Here is a 22,653-nt window from a genome sequence, read left to right as displayed (position 1 = left end):
AAAAAACTGGGGGAGAGAATCAGCTTCACAGCTTGGAAAAATACATCTAGGTCACGTGCCCGGTGGGACTGACAATAAAGGTGACGAGCCGTACCTCGCTGCACACAGATAGGTTTAACCCTGAAAAGAGACAGCAGCACAAAATGATCGCTTCCTTCTCCTTTAAAGGCATCAGAGCTCAAGGGAACGCAGGGAAAATTCAGTCTGCTTGTTCTGCACATTTCCAGTGGTTATCGAGCATTGGATTTAGGAATATCCCTCACAGGAGCTGCTGATGAGCTGCACAGCCCAGACATGCTCAGAAATGAACGTGGCTGACCTCTCTGCAGTTAAAGCACGAGAACTGGTTTTAAAAACAAAAAAAGCTCACAGTCACTCAGCACTCCCTGCAGGATCTGCCACCCAGACAACCAAGAATGTGTGAGATTGTGGGGTCAGCTGCTCCGTTCTTGTTATTTTTCAGGTACAAAACCAAACAACAAAACAAAAGCTGAAGTATATCTGCAGGTTTCATTTTGCTATTAATACATATTGTTTCCTTAAAGTAAGTTTATTTTTGATTTGTTTTTTCTTGCCTGGGGGACAAGTGACTAATGTAAGTTCTTACAATATTTGAGTGTATCTTAAAAAAAATGAAAAGAGTTTGCTTAACTTCAATAAATGGGAACTTCTATGGCTGGGTTTTGTTTTCATAAAAAGGAGTCTCAGTGCTCCTATGTGCCAATATTACACAGAGTTAAACCCTGACCGGAATATTAAAAGTATTGGTGTGGATGTGGGAGGCAGGAGAAGCCAGGAGTCAGAAACTCACTCAAGTGCTTCAAGACAGAGGAACTCTATGGGCTGTTACTGAACACAGTTAAACAGAAGGAAGTGTGATTTACCTTTAGAATTTAGCACGTAATATGACTTAAGATTTTCCAACCATTTCTCCAACCCCTGATCTCTAGCTACACCACTAGAGAAGCTAGTTTTCTTCTTCTTGACCAGTTCTCAAGCCTCCTAGACTTGGATTAAGCCGGCTGGCTCTCCTCACCGAATGCTGATTCAAATGATCTTGGCAGCATGTACCTGCTGACACAGGCGCATACCCGTCTGTAACCACGACAGTTTGTTCAAACCAGCCTTCTCTTGAAAAAATTACAGTCTAATATATTCTGTCTCTCCATGAAATCAGACTGCTAGCCCCTTCTGCCCCAGCATTACAGCAGCTGGTCTAGAAATGATTGTTTTGCTTTGGCATTTCCCACGAGCTTGGAGGCAGGCAGAAACTGCAGAATGAAATCCCACCTTTCTTCTGCAGGGTTGCTCTCTATTCAGGCAGGTTTTTAAAAGCAAGTTAAGAATGGTCACACATAGAGAAACTAAGTGTTCATTCTGCGTGCTGATTTCCTTTGTGTCCTGCCTTGACCTCAGAGCAGTGGTGAGAGCTGTCACAAATGACTTATGGAACTAATAACAATAATTAATCATAGATGCTCTTATCTGTCAGTCCGAATTCTACATTCCAGCTCTCAGTGTGCAGGCAGGCAGGAATGCAGATTTGTGATTTCATGCCCAACATCTCAGAGCTGTGGGACCTGCAGCTCCTGGACAGCAGTAACAACATGGCTGGGCTTTCACTCACAGCAGCACACTCACAGCTTTGGTACAGCAACACTGCACACACAGATTACTCTGTGCCAGATGCTATGCAGTTACTTTGTGTACAATGCTACACATTACAGTACATAAGCAATAGTTTCTCAAATGATAAGTGACCAACTCTGGTTATACGTATTTACATACATGGATTTGTATGGTACCAGTTAGAAAATAAGAGCACAGTGCGGCAAGTGGAGTAAACTGGATATCATGAGAAATAAGAACAGAACCCAATTTTCTATGAACAATATCTCTTAAAACTACTTGATGCTCCAAGTATACTTACAAGGGAATACTGCTTGGATTTGATATCAATTAAGCTTTTAAAATAATTTAGTGCCCTCAGGTGGCAGAACTAGATACTTCCTCCACCAAACAAATTATTTCAAAGCTTGAATGAAGGAAGGATTTGTTCATAACGTTTAGAAACTCAGGAGCAATATTCTGATTTCAAACTACATGCCTGCCAACCCAGTATCTAATTTTAATTAAATATCTGCTTTATAAATAAGGATACCAGAGAAGTACTGAATTACTTTTTTTGTTTGTTTGTTTGTTTGTTTTTAAGAGATAAATATAACTACAAAGCAATGGTTTAACAAACGTACACTGAAATACTTACAATTCTTTTTTAAGTTCTTCCACTTTCTTGTTCTCCAGGTTCAGGAGCTCTTTTGATTTAGTGAGTTCCTCTTCATTTTTCAAATTGTTTTGTTTAAGCATGTCCAACTTAAAGAGAAAAAAATACCAATTACACAAATGAACTATGCTGTCTTCAGGTGCATCACTTGGAGAAGTATTCAGGAAAACAGAGGCCTGAGCTGAGCTGTTCCTTTTTGTCATTTTTGTTCATTAAATTAATTCAAACCATTTGAACTGAGAAGCATTTGTCCAGCAGAACAGGTTGAGCCCTTCTGAATTCAAGTCCAGAGCACAAAGAATTCAATCTCCTCTGCAGAGCAGCTTACAGTAATCTGATGTATGGACCCTGGTATAAAAGGTAAAGCTCCAAAGCACCTCCATTTTAAATGCTATGCATCTCAAAGCTTTTTTGTCTTTTCTTTTTTTTAATAACTCAATACTGCATATTGAAATCAGCTCTTCTCTTTGATATTTAGTCCTCTAAAATAACTGATAGGAAGTTCTCCTTTACCATACCTTAATTTCTGAGAAACAGAAGGCTGAATGTTGTGCTTGCAACCATAAGAAATCAATTCCTTCCAGAGATCTTGTTGCACAGGTCAGATTGCTGCTTATCTATTTACTGAGCTTGCATTTACCAGTGAAATCCCACTGGCTTGTGAACCTTGTTTGTTTGCATTCACTGACACATTATATTACATAACAGATAATCTTCAGCCACTCTCATGGCATTACAGACCCTGTGCATGATTTTCTTTTTTTTTTTTTTAATCCCAAAAGAAACTCCTGCCATTATTAACGTCATTGCTTTTAATTCTCGAGCCATCAGATCTCCTTGGAAAACACTACTGTTTCTGAACAGCTGTGGCACTTAGGTTAGCCCAGCTGTCCACTGCCCATTATTAGGAGAGCTGCACAAGACGAAATGATGAGCAAAAAGAGGCAACAGAGTGCTCCACATCTGCAGAAAAGCTGCTAGCTGGATGTTAGATGAAGATATTCTGGGGCCTAAGAGTGCAGAGGAGATTAGTGAGGGCATTCTCCCTGCCCTCAAACCCTGATGTATGGCAGAGTGGCAGGACACAGACTGAAGAACAGGCGCTCAGAGGAACGCTGTACTTGTTGGGCTGTGAGTTCTTTGGGATAGCTGTGCTCGTGCTTTGTGCAGCACACTTCACTGCAGTGTGAGGCTGCACCCAGCACAACCTCAGGGAACCAAAGCACCAGTCTGAGCTGTGTTTCATACCAGAAAGCGACCAAAGCCTAGAACACAGATTTCACACGCTACATAGACACTGCAAGAAAGGTCCAAATCACTCACAAGCTAGGCAATACTTTTCATATAAAAGCATTTAAACGTGATTACTTCATTCTGCAGCTTCTCGTTTGTCTGTCTGGAGTTCTCCAAAGATGCCAAAGTTTCAATCTTTTCTTGGTGAATGGCATCCTTCTCTTTGGTCACCTTCTCCATGGTCTGTAAAACTTCTTCTGCTCTTTTGTCAGCCTATGTATAAAGGGAGGATGGAAGGAAAGGAAGTATTACCAGCAGGACATCTGAAAGCAAAAGGGGAACCACAATACTTTACGCACAGCTCAACTGTTTGCCAGCTGCTTTCCAATTAAACACGGACTTCAACAGGAATGTACTTGCATTCTGAAGCTGCACAAAGCATGAAAATCAGTGGTCATGAGTAGATTCACTTCCATGCAGAAATTGATTGGGATCTCATACTTGTGTCACCACTGAGGAAGCGCGTTTCTTCTTTTTAATCACCTGGATTTCTATTTACCGCCGCTGTGATTGCTCTTAGATTTCTGAACACTTTAGAGAGTGGCAGCTCAGTAGAGATTCACTTCCAACACACCGCTCCATTTTCAGAAAATGTGAAATTACAAAAAATGCTAAAAATGTGAGAATAAGTTAAAAATTAAATAACAAATAAAGCCAATGATGACATTGTTTTAGTGTTGTTCATTATGCCCTCATAAAATGAAATTATTCGTAAGTGTATTTTAATACCTAGGCAGGCATAATGCATTCCTGTAGGATATCTCAATTCCACTTTGCATTAAAAATGATTTTATGGGCTTCAAGCCAAAGAAAAATTCAAACTACTATTCAGAAGTTGTTGGTGGTGAATACAGAACACTTCTGTGAATAAAAAGAACACAGTGGTTGCCAATATCTAAAAGTCCTACATTGCAAATATAAATGGTTCTCCTGCAATGTTTTCTTAATCCAATGACATTTACAGCAGCAGGACACTGTTTTGTACTTTCGGAGTAACACAGATCTGTATTTTGTTGCAATTCCTCCTCCAGCTCTTAAGCTGCAAAGTACTTTGACAGAGGAACTGCCCGGTTTTCCTAATAGATTCAGAAAACAAACCTTCCTTTTATTCACAGTTTCTGTTGTTTTCTTGCAACATTCAGCAACAACATAGGCTCCCATGTTTAGGAATTATTTAAAAATAAATGTTATAATTGAAATGCCTTTCAGACTCACAACCTGAAAAAAATCCAAGGTAATGAGAACAAAATTCCAGCCTGTTCATACTGAGGTGCTGATTGTGCAATGAAGTGCAGAGAGAAAACCATTGAGTTAGTGCTCAGTATTAGTATAACCATACTTGATTGTTTATGTGTTTCAATACCTCAATTTTTTGCACAAATGTTTGGGCCTGGAGAGTCTCTATTTCTCTTAGTTTCAAAGCCAGATTGCTCATCTCCTCCAGCAGCAGCTCATGTTTTTCCTCAGAGAACAGCAGTCTGCATGAGAAGTCTGCATCACTTTGCTCTAGAAGTGCCACTACTTTCTCACGCAGTTTGCAATATTTTTTGGACAATTTCTCCTTCTCTTTTATTATTTCTTCATTAATGATGACCAGGCTCTTCCACTCAGCATGCAGACTTTCATTTTCCTGAACTAACTCCATTTTCTCCTTCTCCATCGCCTCATATTTGTGCTGAAGTTCATCCTGCATCACAGAGACACAGCTGTGCATGTCCTCAAGCTCTGCTTTTGATGCAGACAGGGAAGTAAAGTCACTCTTCAGTTGCTCAATTTTGGACGCCAGCTGCTCTGTTTCTGTACAGAGAACCTTTTTTTCTTTAATTACTTCCTCCAGTTTAGTTTCAGATTTTTCTTTTTCCTGAACCAGAAGCTCTTTCTCAGTCAGAAATTCTTTATTTTTCTCTCTCATCACTTCCATCTCCTTCTCTAAGAAACTAATGCTGTTTTGTAGCTCCGAACGTTCCAACAAAAAGGATTCCTTATCCAATATTCTAGCTTTCTTTTCTACGGTTAAGTTTTCTTTCATATTCTCAACCTCATCAGTTAATTTCTGGCATTTCTCTTGTAATTCCGTCCTCTCTCTGTTCAGTATTTCTACATCAGAGGAAAAGGTACTGAATGAAGATGACAGGACCTGCTTGGCAAGTGATACAGCAGCCAGCTCACTTTCTAATGTTCTTCTGGCATCCTGGGCCTCCTTCAGAAGATCTGAAAGGTCACTTTTACAGGCTATCAGCTCTTGATTTTCTAGCTTCTTCTTCTTTAGTTCCTCCTCGAGGGCTTCAATGGAATCTCTGAGGGTGGCATTCTCTTGGACCAGAACACTCCTGGCTGAGAAATCCAGCTCCTGCTCTCTCTTCATTTCAGAAACTGTGTTTTCAAGAGACTTCTTCTCATCAACAAGCTCAGAGAACTTTCTCTCCAACTCATCCTTCTCTTGCAGAAGAGCTTCATTGTGCTTTTCAAATTGCAGTGACTTAGAAAAAACAGATTCCTTTTCCAAGTTCAAATCATTTATCTTCTCAGTGAAGGCTCTCTCAGCAAGCTCAGCATCTGCTGTGGCCTTTGCGAGCTTTTCAGTAACTGCCTTATTTTCATTTAGCAGTTTCTCCCTTTCAGTCAGAAGCCTTTGTTCTGATGCAGAAAGAGCCTCTTGAAGCAAATGAATACGTTCAGAGTTAGATGTCTCTCTTGAGGATTTCATTTCCTCAAGAAAATTAGAGAGATTAGAAAGGGAAGCCTTCAACTCCATATTGTCTTCTGTCATCTTTTCAAGTTTCTCACGCTCAGCCTCTAGTTCTGTTTGCATCTCGTCTCTTCTCACTTTTAATGCCTGTTTTTCACTAACACTATTGGCCAAACTCACACACAGCTCTTCTCTGCTTTTAAGGAGCATCTCCTTCTCAGACTGCAGACTCTGATTTGTCTGCAGCAGACAGTCAATTTGAGTTGTTAAGGCTGTATGTGTACTGTTAAGATCCAAGTATTTTTCCTGGGCTGAATCTCTCTCTGCAGTCAGAGTTGACACTTCTTGCAGTAGCTCTCTTTGACTTCTAGCCAGGTCATCATAAGAACTTTGCAGTTTCTGAATGACATCATCTTTGTCTTTAATGACTGCATCATTCTCTTCCAAAAGCTTCTTCCGATAACGCTCCAGTTCTTCCCATTCCTTGATATGTTTCTGACATGCCACATCCATAGCATCTTTGTTGGCCTGAAGTTCTTTCAACTGCTGGAGCAAGGTTGACTCTGAAGACCGGAGAGCATCATTTTCTTGAGTTACCTTCAGAAGATCTGCCTGTGCTGTCTCTATTTCAGAGAGCAATTTGCTTTTCTCAGAAACCAGTGCTGCCTTTTCTGTGCTTTCCTGGCGACTTTTGGCCTCAGCTTCCTCTTTCTGCTTTAAAATTTTTTTATTTTCTGAATTAAGTTCTTCGTTTTTTGCCCAAAGCTCTTCTCCGTCTTTCTCAACTAACAAAATCTTTGACTCCATCTCTAGGTGCTGTGATAACAGTGACTCCTTCTCTAATTTTAGAGTATTCCTCTCCTGTGCCAGAGTCTCTTTTTCTGATATTAAATCCCTCATCTTGTCTGACATTAGTTCAATCTCTTTCCTGGCTGATGCTAACACAGAGCTCAAGGACTAAAGAAATAAAGTGAGGGAGAAGGGAAAACAAAAATGAAGTCAAGCAGACAAACGAGAAATGTGGATTAAGGGCAAACAGTGCTACTGTGATTTAAGTTTTTTAAAAACCTGTATATATTCTGGCACAGAGCCCTTCTGCAAACTAAACTGTTGACAACACACCAACGATATTTCATTAAAAAACATCCACAAGGAAACACTGTGGTGGTTTCATTAAAAATATCATAGTTTGAAGGCTACTCCCTATAAAACCTCATCACGTTTTTTAAACTGCTCCGAATGACTTTTCTGAATGAAAACTGCTCAGAAAGAAGAGTCACAGAATGGTTTCATCAGAATCTAAGTTAAAATGCGCGTTGCATACTGCCTTCAATTCCCAAAGTAACCTTCTGTAATTAGTTCTCCTCAAGATTCTGCCCAAGAAATATGGCCAAAACACCATGTAAGTGATGTACCTAAAAGTTGACTTATTTACCAATTAATATACTGAACATTTTGCTGAAGCACAAAATATTATAGCCACTAATCTGGGATGAAAGCAAGCAGGAATGTCAAAGAAACAGGAGACAAAATGTAAATCATTCAAGTCAAGATTCATATCAAATAGCTGCACATACTACAGAGCAAAACTTCAAGTGTGTAACACCTTTCAATGAAGTATTTCATAACATATTTAAAATTCATGCACTTGTAACACTGAGAATAATATTTGGCTCTAGCTTACTGTCAAGTAAGTCAATCATGTATTTATGAACATAAAATGGCAATGTCAAAGAATCACACTGCATCTAGAGGCAATAACCAGCTGGTTGCGTGTGCTTCATTTCCCTAATCAACATTAACCAACCCTGGACAAATTCAAACACTGTAAATAAACTACTATAAAATGGCGAAGCCAGGAAAAAAAAAACAAATCAATGAGTCACTGAAATATGAAGATTTGAACTTGAAATTACTTGCAAAGTAAGGAAGTATACATACTTTAGCCTGTTCTGCTTGCTTTTTCAGCTCCTCAGCCTGTGTTTCCAACTCATCATTTTTCTTTTGTGCAGTTTTCAGTGCCTCTTCTGCATCCAACAAGTTCTGCTTAAACCCTTTGATATCTGCATCGTGTTTGCTGATCATCTCAGAAGTTTCTTTTTCATATTTTGCCTGAAGATCCTTATACTGATTTTCACTGGTCTCCATTTGCTTTTTCTAATAGAAAATAAAACAGTTGGAACACAGATGCAGAGGTACATCACAGTAACTATTCTCAATATAGTTAGCTAGTGCTTTTTAAACATCTTACTACGTCCATTAGTTGATCCTGCAATTTTTTCAGCTCTTCTTGATGAGTCTTGAGAGTTTCTTGCTGACTCTGCTCAGCTTTCTGTGCTGTCTGTTCCACATTTTTCTGAAGCTGAACAGCCTTTTCATTTGCTTTTGTAAGCTCAAATTGTATTTGCTCCAACTGCCTAAAAAGACCAAATAAAAGAACATTACTTTTAGCTGACAGCATGACAAACTCTGAGGTGAAAGACTCTGAATTATGCTGAAGTCCTATATTCTGTCCAAACGTTTAGAAGAGATTTTATTATTTAACATAATTGGAACATTATTTAATTCTGCTAAATTAAATGTACACATGCAGGAACGAGCATTAGCTTGTGTGCACTGCAACACTTCTGCCACTTAACTCGAGCCCTGCCTGGGTTTCTGTAAAAATAGATCATGCATACGATAGTTTTTATTTGAAAGAAACTACATTTTCTCTTGTTGGTCAAAAAAGAAACTGAAGGATCTCTTCTGTATTGAAATAAAACAAGTTTTTGGGGTAACTAAATAGTTATGAAGCACAATCATGAGACAATGTACCCCTAAAATGTTTGTTTATTCTGGACTGTTAAAAGTGTATGTCACACAGAATTGCAGAAACTAAAAAACACCAAGACTCTCTTCAAGTAAATGTGAGGAGACTATTTTGATGAATGAAGTCTGATAGACTAAATTCACTTGTCACATCAATGTGAGACCCAATGTGACTATATTGCTCAGCTATCTGCAAAGAGAAAATGAGAAGCAGGGAATGCAGGAGTAAAGAATTAGTGAGAAAATATCTTGAAATGATGGAATACCTTTCTTTTAACCGTAGCTCATCATTCATTTTCATAAGCTGGGCAGAGCTGTCTCCTGATGACTTCATGATCTCTGCAATATCATTTTCTAGTTTGGCTTTAGCTTCAGTCAGTTGCTGTTCTCTCTCTTCTCTCTCCTTCAGTTTAGTCTCCATCACTGAGCAAGACAAAGGTTAGTAGTCTAGTAAGCTTAAGAGAAAGGGTATGCACAGATCAGCTAGAAGACCATAAAAAACTAAAAACAAAATTATATTGATACTACAGACCGTCTATATTATCCTTCTGAAACTAAAAATTATACCTGGTTTGAACTTCACACTTTTAGCTGTAGCAGAAGATTAAGAACACTTTAGCAATAGTGGTAAAGCAACCAGCTAAAAGATCTTTGTTTCAGAAGTGATTCACTTAGTTCAGGACACAAGAAGTTGTGCTATAGGTATCAGATAGAAATGAAGCAATATAACAATAGAGACATCACACCTCACCAACAGCACAGCAGGAAGAACAATGCAAGCATCATGAAGTTACAGTAAAAAAGTCATGAAATCACAGAATGGTTTGGGTTGGAAGGGACCTTACAAATAATCAAGGTTCCAACCCCAATGCCATGAGCAGGACTCCAGCCACCAAAGCTTGCTGCCCACAGCCCCATCCATCCTAGTCTGAGCACCTCCAGGGATGGGGCACCATAGCTTCTCTGGACAACCTGTTCCAGTGCCTCCCCACCCTCACAGTGAAGAAATTTTTTCCTAATGTCTAATCTAAACCTATCCTCTTTTAGTTTAAAGCTGTTACCTCTTGTCCTATCACTATACTCTCTAAAAAATTGCTCCCCAACTTTCCTATAGGCCCCCTGTGCGTACTGGAAAGCTGCTATAAGGTTTTCTGAAGCCTCCTCTCTCTTCAGAGCAGAGCTGCTCCAGATTTGGATCATCTTTGTGGCCCTCCCCCACTCCCACCCTGTCCACATCTCTCTTGTGCTGGAGGCCCAGCACAGTGACTTGGTACTTGCTTACAGGGTATACAGTCATTAATTTCTTTCTAGACCAGTTTTGAATTAAGATATACAACTAGAAGGACAGAGCAAGCCTCCACCTGTGAGAGGCAGGAAGAAGTAGATGATCAGACTAACATGCAGTCTTTATGATGTCCTTAAAAAGGGGAATACTAATTATGCTTCTGTTTGGTCACCAAGTCTTTGCTGGGTACCTAACCATTATCACATGATTTTGTAGCAATGTTAAAGCAAGAATTTAACTACTGGTTTGGAATACACTCAGCTGGGAAATGTTTTGCCTTACTGCACTATTTCCTTAATACAATGGTCATCTTGCTGTGTCATTATATGCAATGCCACAAAAGGTTTCTTTTGATGGTGTATGCATTTGTGAAAGCACTGCATACTATGAAAGATATGGGAAGCTGAGCAGGAGGCATAAAGAAAGCACAAAGCTGATGCATATTTCAAAATATTCCATTTCATTTCTTCCTTACCAGTCAAATTAGACTTCAGCTGTTCCAGTTCTGAAGACATGAGTGCAAACTGTTCTTCTTTTTGGTTTAGTTTCTCTATTGTTTCTAAGCAAGTAAAATTTTAAAGACAAAGTTAGTAACTACTTAGATGCAAATAATTCCACCTATTTGCAAGATATGCTGCTCTCAAGAGGACAGACTGCAAGTGACCCTGTCTTTTCCCTAGCTTCTAAAACCGCTGTGTTGCCAAGTTTAAATTTGAAAGAGCACGAAGACTTTATTTTGCAGCACAGTTTTCTACAGCTTTTCAGTTGTCACTTATTTCACAGCAGACATACCTTGCATCGCGCGATGAGCATTTTCTGCTCCATCAGCTGCACTAGTAAATTTTTCTTTCTGAAAAATGGACAAAAACTTGAGGTAAGATTTGATGTTAATAGTATAATTCAGCCACTGAATTTATATTGGGTATTCTACATGTAGAAAACAAACCATATCTATTTATGATAGGAGTGAAAACTGAAGTTTTTGAATTACAGCTTAGCACTAATCTATTCAGCAACATAATGCAAGGCTGATCTCTTGCCTCGGTTGCAAGTCCCTAAGCTTTCAGAATAGCAAAGCTTTCTCCATAGCAAAAGAACTGCAGACACAGCCCAGTGTAGGAAACGTGAGTTCTGGGCTTCTCAGTGTAAGAAGCTTCCCACGTTATTCAAAGGCTGCACAGTGGACATCTGCAATGCTGTGATCAATCTCATACCAGTGTTTTCCAGCTCTACCAGCAGAAAGAGATGCTAGTGGAAAACAAGGGAAGATGCTGAAGAAGACATTAAGTGAGACACTGACATTAATGTCAACTATGGCCAAGGAAAGATTTTATGACAAGGACAGAGAAACTAAAGGAGCATGGCTTCTGTTGCTAACCGTGGTGTTCAGGAGAATTGCACCCACCCACAGAATGCTTACAAATGGAATCAGGTGAAAAATGTCTTCAAAAAACATTTGCAAGATGTTCCTATAGTGAGTATTAATTTATATAACAGGTCACACATCCCTTAATTAATAGTCTAAATTTAAGCTGCATGACACCTTTCATGTGGCTTAATATTTCACCTGTGATTTCTTAACAGATAATTTCTATTTAGACAAAACAGCTGATAAACACAAGTCAAGTGAGATCTTCCTTTCATTTTGAGATGGATCCTATTTGTCATGAGTCGATGCCTTTTTTTTGTAAGCACTTTGGAAGACTTTCTCAGAACTGATCCTCAGAATTTAATTACGCTCTCAGCACAACAACCAAAATCCGAAGGAAAAAGCCAGAATTTTTGAGTACTACTCACCAAAAGTTGAAGTTCCTTTTCCAAAGAATCTTTAACTTGATTTACTGCACTCAAGTTTTTCTCAAGGTCAAGAAGCTTTTGCTCTTTGCCCTGCAGTTCTTTGGCCAGATTACTAGCCTAACAAAGATGGTTAAATGGAGTGAAATGAAATTACAAACATGAATGATAAAAAATAGAGAAATTAAAAGTTGACTTTGAAGAAAATAACTATAATATTAAAATCATTGTAAGATGAACAAAATGAAAATTAAAAAAAAAAAGGAAGAAAAAAATGTAATGTGTTAACTGAGTGAAGCTCATTTCCACTGATGACTACATCACAGTACTGATTGGATCTTGGAACGTGATTGAAATAATTGAAATGTAGTTATCTTAGAATTAGAGCACTTGATGGTAGACATTCTGGAGCACACTGAAACATTTCCAAACAGTTACAGAATCAGTTAAATTGGTAGTTTTGGTTCTTAATGGTTTTTTCTTTGGTTTTAATTTTTTTAACATGTAGCACTGTATGTTTCAACTGGCTATTCACACCAATACACACAGGGATGCCATTTTCCAAAAGATTCTGTACCTCACCCAGGACAGTGCAGAAATTCAGTGTGAGCTAAAAATGTGGTGCCAACAGTCCACAAAAGTCAAGTATCTTGGAACCATCTGTGAAGGGTTTAGGAGAGCTCCTTTAGCTACCTTCCCACTGCTCTTATAATTGGAGTTCTTGCTTGTCAGGTTATGCGTTGACAGGGGGTTTGCCCAAAGCCCCAGAATGAAATGAAATCTTAGCACTTTTATTTCTAGCTGCAGTGGCAGAACAACTTCCTGTACTGAATACCATACTGACAGCCTTAAAGAGACATCCAAAACACCAATAAAAAATCTTGGTAAGATACATCAAGCTGCAGTCTGTGCTTCAAAAATGCAATGAGAAGGTCCCTGACAACACTGCTGCATACCTTTATCTTAAAGAAAAATTCCTCCAGGATCTTTGTTTCACTTTTAATAGCACTCTGCCTCTTCCATCATCATCTTTGATGACAGCAAAGATAGTAAAGATACTGCTGGCACAAACTGAGAACAGAGAATCTCTCTACAACTCAGTGCAATCATCAGAAGAGAAAACCCACTGAACCCCACGTCACTACGCCAATAGTTCTAGCACCAACAGTGAAAAACTCGTATATTAAGGTGGAGGGCTCTTCTCTCAAATAAGCCAAAAAACTAACCTTCCATTACACAAAGCTTTCCACACAGGCATGTTTTCCTTTTGCTGAGTGGTGCAGACCAAGCAATAGAACCTGTTCAGAGATCTGATCCAATTAACACTTTCTCTAAACCTCCTCAGATGGTACAAAGACACACTGCTAATAACAAGTTTTTGGCTTTTTTTTCTGTGATGAGTTTGCTACAGCAGTTTAGAGCAGTAAAAATGTAAAAACAAAAACAAAGTAAAAATAAAAGGATGGATGTTGATACAAACCTTGCTACTTCCATCAACCTTTTCAGTCTCTAAATTCTGTATCTGTTTCTCAGCTGCCTCAAGCTGCTCGCTAAGTTTCTGGATTTCCAATTTACCTTCAGAATTGGCTTTCTGAAGTGCAGCAAGGTCCAAAAGCTTTTCTTCAGAAGCTCTGATCTGTTGTGTAAGACTACCAATAAGTTTGGTTTGTTCATTGCACTTGGCTTGCAGTACATCTAGCTCCTTTACCTTTATTTCAGCTTCCTGTAATTTGTTTAAAGTGTCTTCCATTTCTACTAGATGCTGATCTTCCACTCTTTCCAGTTTGGTCTTCAGGTTTTCCAGGGTTTGCTCTTTCTCCTCTGTGACCGCCAGCAATTTTGCCTTCAGTGCTTCAATCTCCTTTAAATGATGAGATTTTTCATTTTCCTGCTTCAGTTTTAAATTCGACATTTCATTCTCGTAGTCTAATTTAACCTTCTCCATCTGTGCTTTTAACTCTGCAAATTCTGCTGTCTGAGCCCCTGCACCTTTGCTGAAAGAAGCTTTCAGTTCTTCCATTGCTTGCTGATGGGAAGCAATTGCAGATTCCAGCTTCGATTTCCACAGCTCTATTACATCTGAATTCTCTTTGTTGGCATGATCAAGCTTAGTTTTCAATGATTCATTTTCTTTTGCCATTCTCTCATTTGAAGCTGTAAGTGTTTTGATCTCTTTCCGCAGCGCTTCTTCACTGCTTTCAAACTTCTCTTTCAGAGAGCTCATCTCGCGCTGATGCTCTTTGCCAGCTGCTGCCATTTTTTCTTGCAAAGCACTTATTTCTTGTAACAATGAAAGAGAAGTATCCACATCATCAATGTGTTTACTAGACTCTAATCTCCCTCGAAGCTCAGCTACTTCCTTCACCCGCAATGCTAGATCTCTTTCTAGTTCCATGATGCGAGATTTTTCTGATACTGTAGCCACCTATGATTAACAGCATTTTAAGAAAAGAAGAAAGAATTATAAAAGTCATAAGTTTAATACATGGAGACACTTAGACCACAGTGAAAAGAAATCACCAAGCGTTGCAAACCAACATCATGAGCCTCCTCTTACCAGCGGTTTAGATTATGATGCCTCTGAGCTTCACTGCTAACTCCTATTTCTATGGAAATGCTAAAGAAAGCTTAAGAAAATACTGTTTTTATATGGAAGGCTGTGAAACAAGACCAACTGTTAATTCATTTATGCATAAATTATCACTGAAGGAAAGAAAATGTACAGATGCCCACATCTTTCTATTACGTGCGTATTATGTTCTCCCTAAAGATGCCGTTTATTTAAACTCATTTTTCTGAAGTTGTTGGCAAATAATAACTTGCTAAAGAAAAGCCTGCAAAGTTGCTTCTGTACATTATCAACATTCAACAAAATGTTTCTTAGAACCATTGTAAAGCAGATGGAAAAAAGATGGGAGAAGCCCCAGTTCTCTAACTGCTGTAATAACTGCTTCCAAATTCATAACTCAAGTACGAGACTGTCAGAAAAACATACAACTGCCTTTTTGGCATATGGATCCTCTGAAACTTCTTCCATATTCACTCCAATGTTCTCCTGAAAAACCTTCCTCACTTCACCTGAGCTTTTCAACAAATATTACAGACATTTCTGGTATGAAAATCACACACAACCAGAACAATGATGTCTAATTAGGAAATCAATGCTTCAGCCTTCTTATTATCCAACAGCCTGAAAAAGACACCACTGTCTGCAACTGCTCCTTAACAGTACTTATTGTAGGTGATGTTCTCGGACATTTCTAATATTCATCCCTACCTTAACTTGAAGAAGAGCTGTGTGTGTGCATGAATATATATGCATGCTTTCAAGAAGGCAATCAATTATACGTAATATGACACATACTCAGCTTTCTATCCCTATCTATCCAGAAGAGTTAATACTCTTCATCTCCCTGATTAAAGAAAGTGGTTGGAAGGGACAAAGAAATGTAGGAAGTATTAGCTGAAGTGAGCAGTGGATAAACCACTATAAAAAGCAATGAGATTATTAAAAATGTGCAGATATTTATAAAGACAAATAAATGAATTTTGAGCATGATACAAAAACTGTCAAGGCTCAGCAGCCTATTCTGCAGAGTGCAGAACAGAAGAAAAATACATGTGACTTTTTCATCCTCTTTACTGATGAAACAATTTATAAAAGGGGAATAGGCGAAAAAATAAATATGTCTATCCTGCAGATCCTGCAGGAAAAAATGATTCACAGTAGAGAACTGTAGCATCTTTTTCCAGTTGACATTGCTTCATGAGTTTTAAAGATTTGTGATGACTTTCTGTGTTTTTTCAGAGCGAGATAACAATATTTGCTTTTTTACTTCTAACACAAGAAAAGATGTATCACCTAGAGGAAGTTCACACCTTGTCCTGCAGGGAACTCATCACTCTGAGAAAAAGGCAGAATTAAATTCATTGCTTCATTACATCAAGGGACTGTGAAAAATTCACACTGTCAGACATAAAAGAACTGGCACTCCTGGTTTATTTCCATTTCATTGCTCTAAACTGAAAATGTATCTGATTGCTCATCTCTAGAAGCAGATTTACAGGTTTTCTGTAATAAAAACCCCTAATAATAGAGCCTGAATGGTGCACTGTTATCTGTTACTCATTATAAAGATGCCACATTCCAGAAACAATCAACTGCAGCATCTTACTGGATATGTACTTATCTGTAAAGAATTTAGGACAAAGGGCACTTATCAACAGTGGCTTATCATTGGGCATGACCAAGATCACCGAGGTGCTGCTTCAGAGCTGGCCAGAACCACAGCAACTGATCACAAAGTACAGGGGGTTTCGCTGGGTTCCTTCCCCCAGGGAACCCGAGGTAACGGGGCAGATCGCTTCTCGGCCTTCTGGTGAAGAGCAAGTGTAGAACTGCACTATTCACAATTATTCAGGGTTGATTTTGATCAGAGCATTAGTTGGGATCGTGGACATTTCAGATTTCCTGTATTTGAGATTTTATGAATTATTCATCAAATATTAAATTGAAAAGTAAAAAAAAAAAAAGAAATACACCAAAACCTGTCATAACTTTCCAGGTGCAAGGACACCCAGATGTAACTCTATGAAGCACAGCTTTTCATTCTTCTTGGATCTTTACTTTTAAATAAGCACAGGTACACAATAAAATGTTATAGCACAATAGACTTTGCTAACAGACACATGTTGAATTGCTGAAGTCAACTCCATCAGTCCTCTGAGCCTTGCTCCAAATACAACGAACACAGTTAGCACCTTCCTAGAGAGAAAAGCCTCTGTTCTCTCAGAAACGTGCTGAAAATCCCAGGAATCAACATCTGCTGCACATCTGTCCTGGGCCCAATGCTGAGTAATATTTTGACAGCAGCATTGCTAGCTGTTACTAATAGCACGTTACTAATGCTACTGAGGTACTCAGGAAAATATTGTGTCATTGGTAGAAAAAAAAGAATTAAGAAGTCTTTGACGTAGCAAAGCAAGCAGCACAACCACCATTTCTGAGTTAAAAGCACTGGCACAGTGGAATTACTTCTCTTGGATATAATGAACTTTGCTACTTCTAAAAATGAACCACTGAGCATTCCTTTCTGTCTGCTCACAGTCCCAAGTGCCACTTCTGACACGGATTCAAGTACTGATTTTGCACTTTGACGTCATCTTACCTGGATTCTCCTGAAGAAATGAGCTCACGTACACAGCTACACACACACAGCACCGACACTCAAAAGCAATGCTCATTTTAACAAGTGTTGAAGCTACAGGAGGTTCGTGGCAGGTGCAAGATCTCTTTCAGCATGTGTTACACCCGGCAGACTGCGTCACCAGAAATCTTCCACAATACAAATCAGTCTTATTGAAATAGTGAAAACCATTACCCTAGTGTCTTCTAACTCCCTCTGGAGTTTGTCAGCTTTGGTCTTTTCAAAGAGCAGGCTCTGTTCAAGCTCCTTAATGCGGGCATGCTCCAGTTTGGTCTGCGTCTGTTAGTAAAAAGGGAAAGGAAGAGAACACAACGGTGCCACCATCACATGCCAGCACACAAGGAGGGAGCCACATGCAGGCCGTGCTGCCAGAATCTTCTATCAACGATGAGCAGAGAAGATGCAGTGGATAAAATGAACAGGGAAATACTATGGATGAGAAAGATGGGCTGAAAGTGTAAATGGACGGATGTGTAAAAAAATTTTTTAAAAATCACAAAGAAATATGGACAAAAGTTTCATGCAGCCAAGTAGAAGTTATTTATCAGTACATGAAGTTTTCAGCACAAATTAGAGTAGTTATGAAAAAGTACATAAAATATAAATATATACCTACACCTGTTCTAAGAGGATGATGCATCCCTTTCCTTGTCATTTCACTAACTTCTTTCTTTAATGCACTGGTTGTATTATTCACATGATGTATTATGAACCAGGGGGTGAAAATTCACCACTAAAGCTCACGTGACAAATCAAGCTTTTTTTTTTTTTTAATGTGATATTAATTAGCTGCATCTCAAGTCTCAGTCATAGAAATGCTTTTGGTGAAGATCTGGGAATATTACAGTTCATTTGTCACCAGCGTATGAATTGTATGAACAGAAAGAGCCTGGTTGTCTGAATGGTAACTGCAGAACCCTCCTAATTTATCCCTCTCCTCCTCCAGAAAATAAGCAAGCAACAAGATTCTCCAAAACCAGGGGACACAGGGAAATAGTCTGGTTGCTCTGTAATTGTTGAGGACTGCATAATGAAACAAGATGTGGAACTGGAAAGATTGAAAAAAACAAACAGAACAACAGAAAAACCCAACTTTGCCCTTCTTTGAAGATCCTCAAGGAAAGCAGGAAGTACATGAAACTAACTCAGCTGTCACCTCCTGCCTTCTGTTTACAAAGGGGTAGAACTTTTTTGGCAAGCACACAGAAAACTGAGTACTTGGGCTCCAAGAAACTCCAAGAAGTGTGCATGAGAACTTGAAATTGGAGAGGTGCTGTGAAGTCCAGCAATCAGTTCAAACCTGACCTCCTTACTGACGTGATGAAAGGAAAAAAAAGTAATACGGAGTTAAGAACCTCAGTGCTGTGCCACTCCTGAAATGCAGAGAGCTGATTTGTTTGCAAGTGTGAAACAATCCAGATTAAAAGGACTATGAAAGTGCACCATTTCCTATGTCTTTTCAAAAAAAAAAGGGCAGTTTCTCAGAGCTTGCCCACACAAGAGTAAGGTGGATCTCCAGAAATGAATGCAGCTCTGTCTGGGTATGCTAAGACGTGCTTTGCTGCTCAAGAAATTGCATCCATCAGACTCGATGAAAGTTCTCTATCACAGTGTAGCTGCAGCAGTGACTTTACTACAGAACAAAATCAGACAGCCCCACACCTTATGACTGCCTTTAAGAGAGGAGAGGTCCTGCAGCCCGGTGAGATAACTGAAGAGTGGACTGAAAGAAACCCAAAGGAAGAGCGTGCATAACTCCAAAGCCACACTGCTGCCAAACCCACAGCAGTGCACACAGCTGGCAGGACACTGCTGCTTCTCTCATCTTCGTAAGATGGTATTTTAAAGTCCCTACAGAACTGTGTTCTTTACAGAGGGACAAGATGATTTGCACTGCCTCCAAACCAGCCACAGCAGTTACAGATTGTGTGTGGTCTCTGCAAAGAAAGACAGACAGGGATGACACTTGTTTTGCTTCAGGCCTGTTCTCCTTCAATCACAGTATTCCTTCAGACAGCATCATTTATTATCGTCTTCTCCCAAAGCATGCTGACATCTGGTGGTTTCAAATGTCCTTTTAAATGTTTTTCCAGCTGAATGGAGTTGGCTGGTTTACTGTGAAGTTAGTTACAAGGTCTGAAATACTAAAATCCATCAATATTAAACTTACTTTTTAGATTTGTGCTGTTTGATATTCTATAGCAGATTAATTTCTCCAGCAGTGGAAGATATTCAGTGCAGATGAAAGAAAAAACCATGAGAATGTGGCTTATCAGTTTTGCCTCCCATTGGCTTTGGAAACAAGAACATTCTAAGGTAAATAGCAGTTTTTGAAATGGCTGTAATCAGTCCTCTCTCTGAGACTGACTGGCATTACTTCTAAGTCTGAAAACTAAGCTATTTTTAAAAATTGAGTGTTCATCTCTTTCCTGCTCTCATTCCCAAAAGGGATTCATTAGAAAACAAGCCTCAAACCTGACAGCTGCAGAATTCTCCTTTCATCATTGCAGGATACATTACCTGAAGATTTTCTATACTATGTAAAAACCAGGACACTTTCATCATTAATTTTACAGACATCACGTTAGTACTGCAAAGATCTGATACACCACCACCGATTACCAGCTTTTTAAATGCCATCTCCAGTATCTCTCAAAGAAGAAATTAAAATACTACCAACGATGAAAATAAAAGCTCAAAGAAAAACTCAGCAAAACAAAACTACTCCAGAGATCTTTGCTGGACACTTTCTCCCCATTTAGTAGATGGAAGATTATTCTTTCAACAAATGTGATTTCTGAGGGACAGCCTCCAGTTTCCCTGAGGCAACAATCACTGCAAAATTTTTAATCAAAGTACTGATCATCTGAAGAGCAACGTCTGAAGAATTATGGTCCTCTGTGAGGAAACTGAGTGCACAACAAACTGACAAGAGCAGAGTACTACAAAAAGAAGAACTGGATTGCATACCTTAAATTGAATAGAAAAGAAAAACAGAAAAAGAAAAGCAATAAATGAAGCATCTTCCCTTTTTCCAAAGTTCTGCAGTTAGATTAAGAGAGAGAGGGAAATGGGACAAGCCTTACTCTGGCTTGAACCCTAAAGAATTCTACTCAAACCAAATGTCAGCAAGCAGTCATCAGCTATTTTCAGCATTTGTGTATTCTAGCTACTTTCACATCAAAATAAACCTTTGGTTACGTTCTCCATCAAAAAGTCAAATTGTGAAATTGTGCTGAAGCCATAAATGCTGATAATCAATTCTAGGGTAGGGGCAAGAAGACCTTCAGTCCCTTCGTGCTGGGATAACAATCACAGAACATGACTGAGATTATGAAGCATTAGCCTGGAAACAAAGTGATCAGCCATCCTCTCCTTCAGAGAGTGAAGATGTCCATTTTAATGGAAAAAATTAGAATAGGGAAATCAGGAGTAAAGATAGGATTAAACAAGGAGTGCACAAAATGAGAAAAAGGAAGGGCACATGCAGATTTACTTCTAACACACCGTGAGCCTGATTGGAAGAATAGAGGAGACCCGGATCGCTGAAGTAGCTTCGCAAAAGGAACACCTAAGAATGCACAGCAGGAAACCAGTTTTAGTCTTGAGAACTTCCTATCTTGGCTGGGGATGCAGCAAAGGAGGCAGCCTGTGATAGTTCTTCCTAAATCCAATCAGAGAAGGCATTTAAATTCCACTATTCTGAGCTACGGAAGGAAGAGGGCTGCTTTAATGTCTTGTAAAGCAATTCCTGTTATCTAGTTGCATACATTTGTCTTGCATAATTCACAGGGAAGGTACATGAAGATACATTAAAATAGACAGCTTTGTACACTAATTTTTAAGATGTTTTTAATTATCACTCCCCTGAGCATTTTATGCCAAAAAAGCAAGAAGAAAAAAGAAACATTTAAGGGGAGCTGGGGAACATTCTGTTTTTTCCTTCCTCAGAAAGAAGAACTGGATCATTGCTTACTGTTGAACAGCAGTAGGAGCTTGTAGGAAAACAAGCAGGATTTTGTGAAGCAGCTAAAATCCTACATTTAAATGAAAGACGTTTCAAGATCCCAGGCAGCCTTTTTCCACAAGCTCCTATACTCTCCAATCAGCTGCAAAGGTTTTGACCCCAGAGAACTCTGACTTCATTTGCCCTCTCTCCAGTCAGTGGGGATTACAACGTTTAGTCATTACACACATTCTTTTTGATAAATGTTGTAATTGCTCTGAAAGCAACATGCACACAAATACTAGAGTCAATGTTTCAATAACAGATTATGCAGTTAGTGAATAAGTATAAGCATTTTCTGCACACAATCTGTTAACACGGGATGTCTCTGCACATTTAAGTGCCTTCTTACATTTTCTGGATCTTCCGAAATCTGCCTCTTTCGCTATTAGTAAAATTAAAACACAAATAAACAAAAAATATTTCACCTGCAGACTTAGCACTTGATCATTCCAACATAAACAACAGGATACACTTCATTATCTTGAATTCAGCTTAAATTCTTGAAGCTATGCTGCTTGACAAACCAGTCTTTACAATGGTTTGCCATGACCAACAAAAAATAAAAAACTGAAAGTTTCCATGGACTAAACAATAAAAGGAGCATTCTATGGAGAGTCTAGATAGGTATCTTAAAATGAATGGAAGACTAAAATAAAAGAAATGTTATATGAAATGAATCATTTCCATAAGGCTAGCACTTTAATCATAAATAGTTCACAGGGATATGTGTCAATTAATTTGGTTATTTCTAGTATTTTTCAGATTTAAACAACAGTAGAGTAGAACTAAAATATCTTGCTTTTTAATTTGACATTTGGAGTTAAAATTGGCAGTGTTCAAATAGTTGACTGTAATGCTTCATCAGATGTTTCCTAATCTGATTGCATAATTACAAACCATTATTTATGCACACCTAAATGGCTGTTTAGATTGCGTACACAATGGATCTCCAGAGAGAATATTCTTCTGTTAATAAATCTTACCTAAGGAAAGTACATGAATAATTCAAAAACTTAGGCCAAGTCAAATGGGCTGCCTTGCCTTCAATACTCATTTTCAAACATATAAATACCTAATTGTCAGTTTCATAATTTGAAGACTATATTTTTTTGGTGCTTACTTTTAAGCCATCGAAGAAACATCAGTAAGGTATAATATATCATTAATAAAAATATTTTTTAAATTGAGTTTTCTGTGAATTAAATTATTCTAAACAAATATGGCCATTCCATAGTAAAACCCTTCCTATAACTGAATTATGGGCGCGATTGTGCAGTTTCA

The 22,653-nt window shown here is 38.7% G+C and overlaps 1 protein-coding gene across 9 annotated transcripts in view; it reads right to left on the bottom strand.

The window, feature by feature from the left end:
• Window positions 1-22,653, bottom strand: part of CLIP1 (CAP-Gly domain containing linker protein 1) — a 61,893-nt gene that overhangs the window by 10,726 nt on the left and 28,514 nt on the right. For 2 of the 9 annotated variants that reach the window (XM_052691201.1, XM_052691202.1), the window contains exons 9-20: window positions 21,722-21,754; window positions 17,538-17,642; window positions 13,637-14,581; window positions 12,160-12,276; window positions 11,155-11,212; window positions 10,838-10,921; window positions 9,344-9,500; window positions 8,518-8,683; window positions 8,208-8,423; window positions 4,941-7,223; window positions 3,653-3,790; window positions 2,267-2,373 (exon numbers count right to left, since the gene is read on the bottom strand). In XM_052691201.1, the coding sequence (XP_052547161.1) occupies window positions 2,267-2,373; window positions 3,653-3,790; window positions 4,941-7,223; window positions 8,208-8,423; window positions 8,518-8,683; window positions 9,344-9,500; window positions 10,838-10,921; window positions 11,155-11,212; window positions 12,160-12,276; window positions 13,637-14,581; window positions 17,538-17,642; window positions 21,722-21,754 (4,409 nt within the window). The remainder of the gene's footprint in view (window positions 1-2,266; window positions 2,374-3,652; window positions 3,791-4,940; window positions 7,224-8,207; window positions 8,424-8,517; window positions 8,684-9,343; window positions 9,501-10,837; window positions 10,922-11,154; window positions 11,213-12,159; window positions 12,277-13,636; window positions 14,582-17,537; window positions 17,643-21,721; window positions 21,755-22,653) is intronic. The other 7 variants (XM_052691206.1, XM_052691207.1, XM_052691204.1 and 4 more) reach the window with 7 other exon arrangements.

This window comes from Tympanuchus pallidicinctus, unplaced genomic scaffold (assembly GCF_026119805.1).
Source record: "Tympanuchus pallidicinctus isolate F22 unplaced genomic scaffold, pur_lepc_1.0 scaffold28, whole genome shotgun sequence".
Classification (NCBI taxonomy): Eukaryota; Metazoa; Chordata; class Aves; order Galliformes; family Phasianidae; genus Tympanuchus; species Tympanuchus pallidicinctus.
Note: the sequence above shows the minus strand (reverse complement) of the source record. Positions and strands in the feature narration are given on the sequence as shown.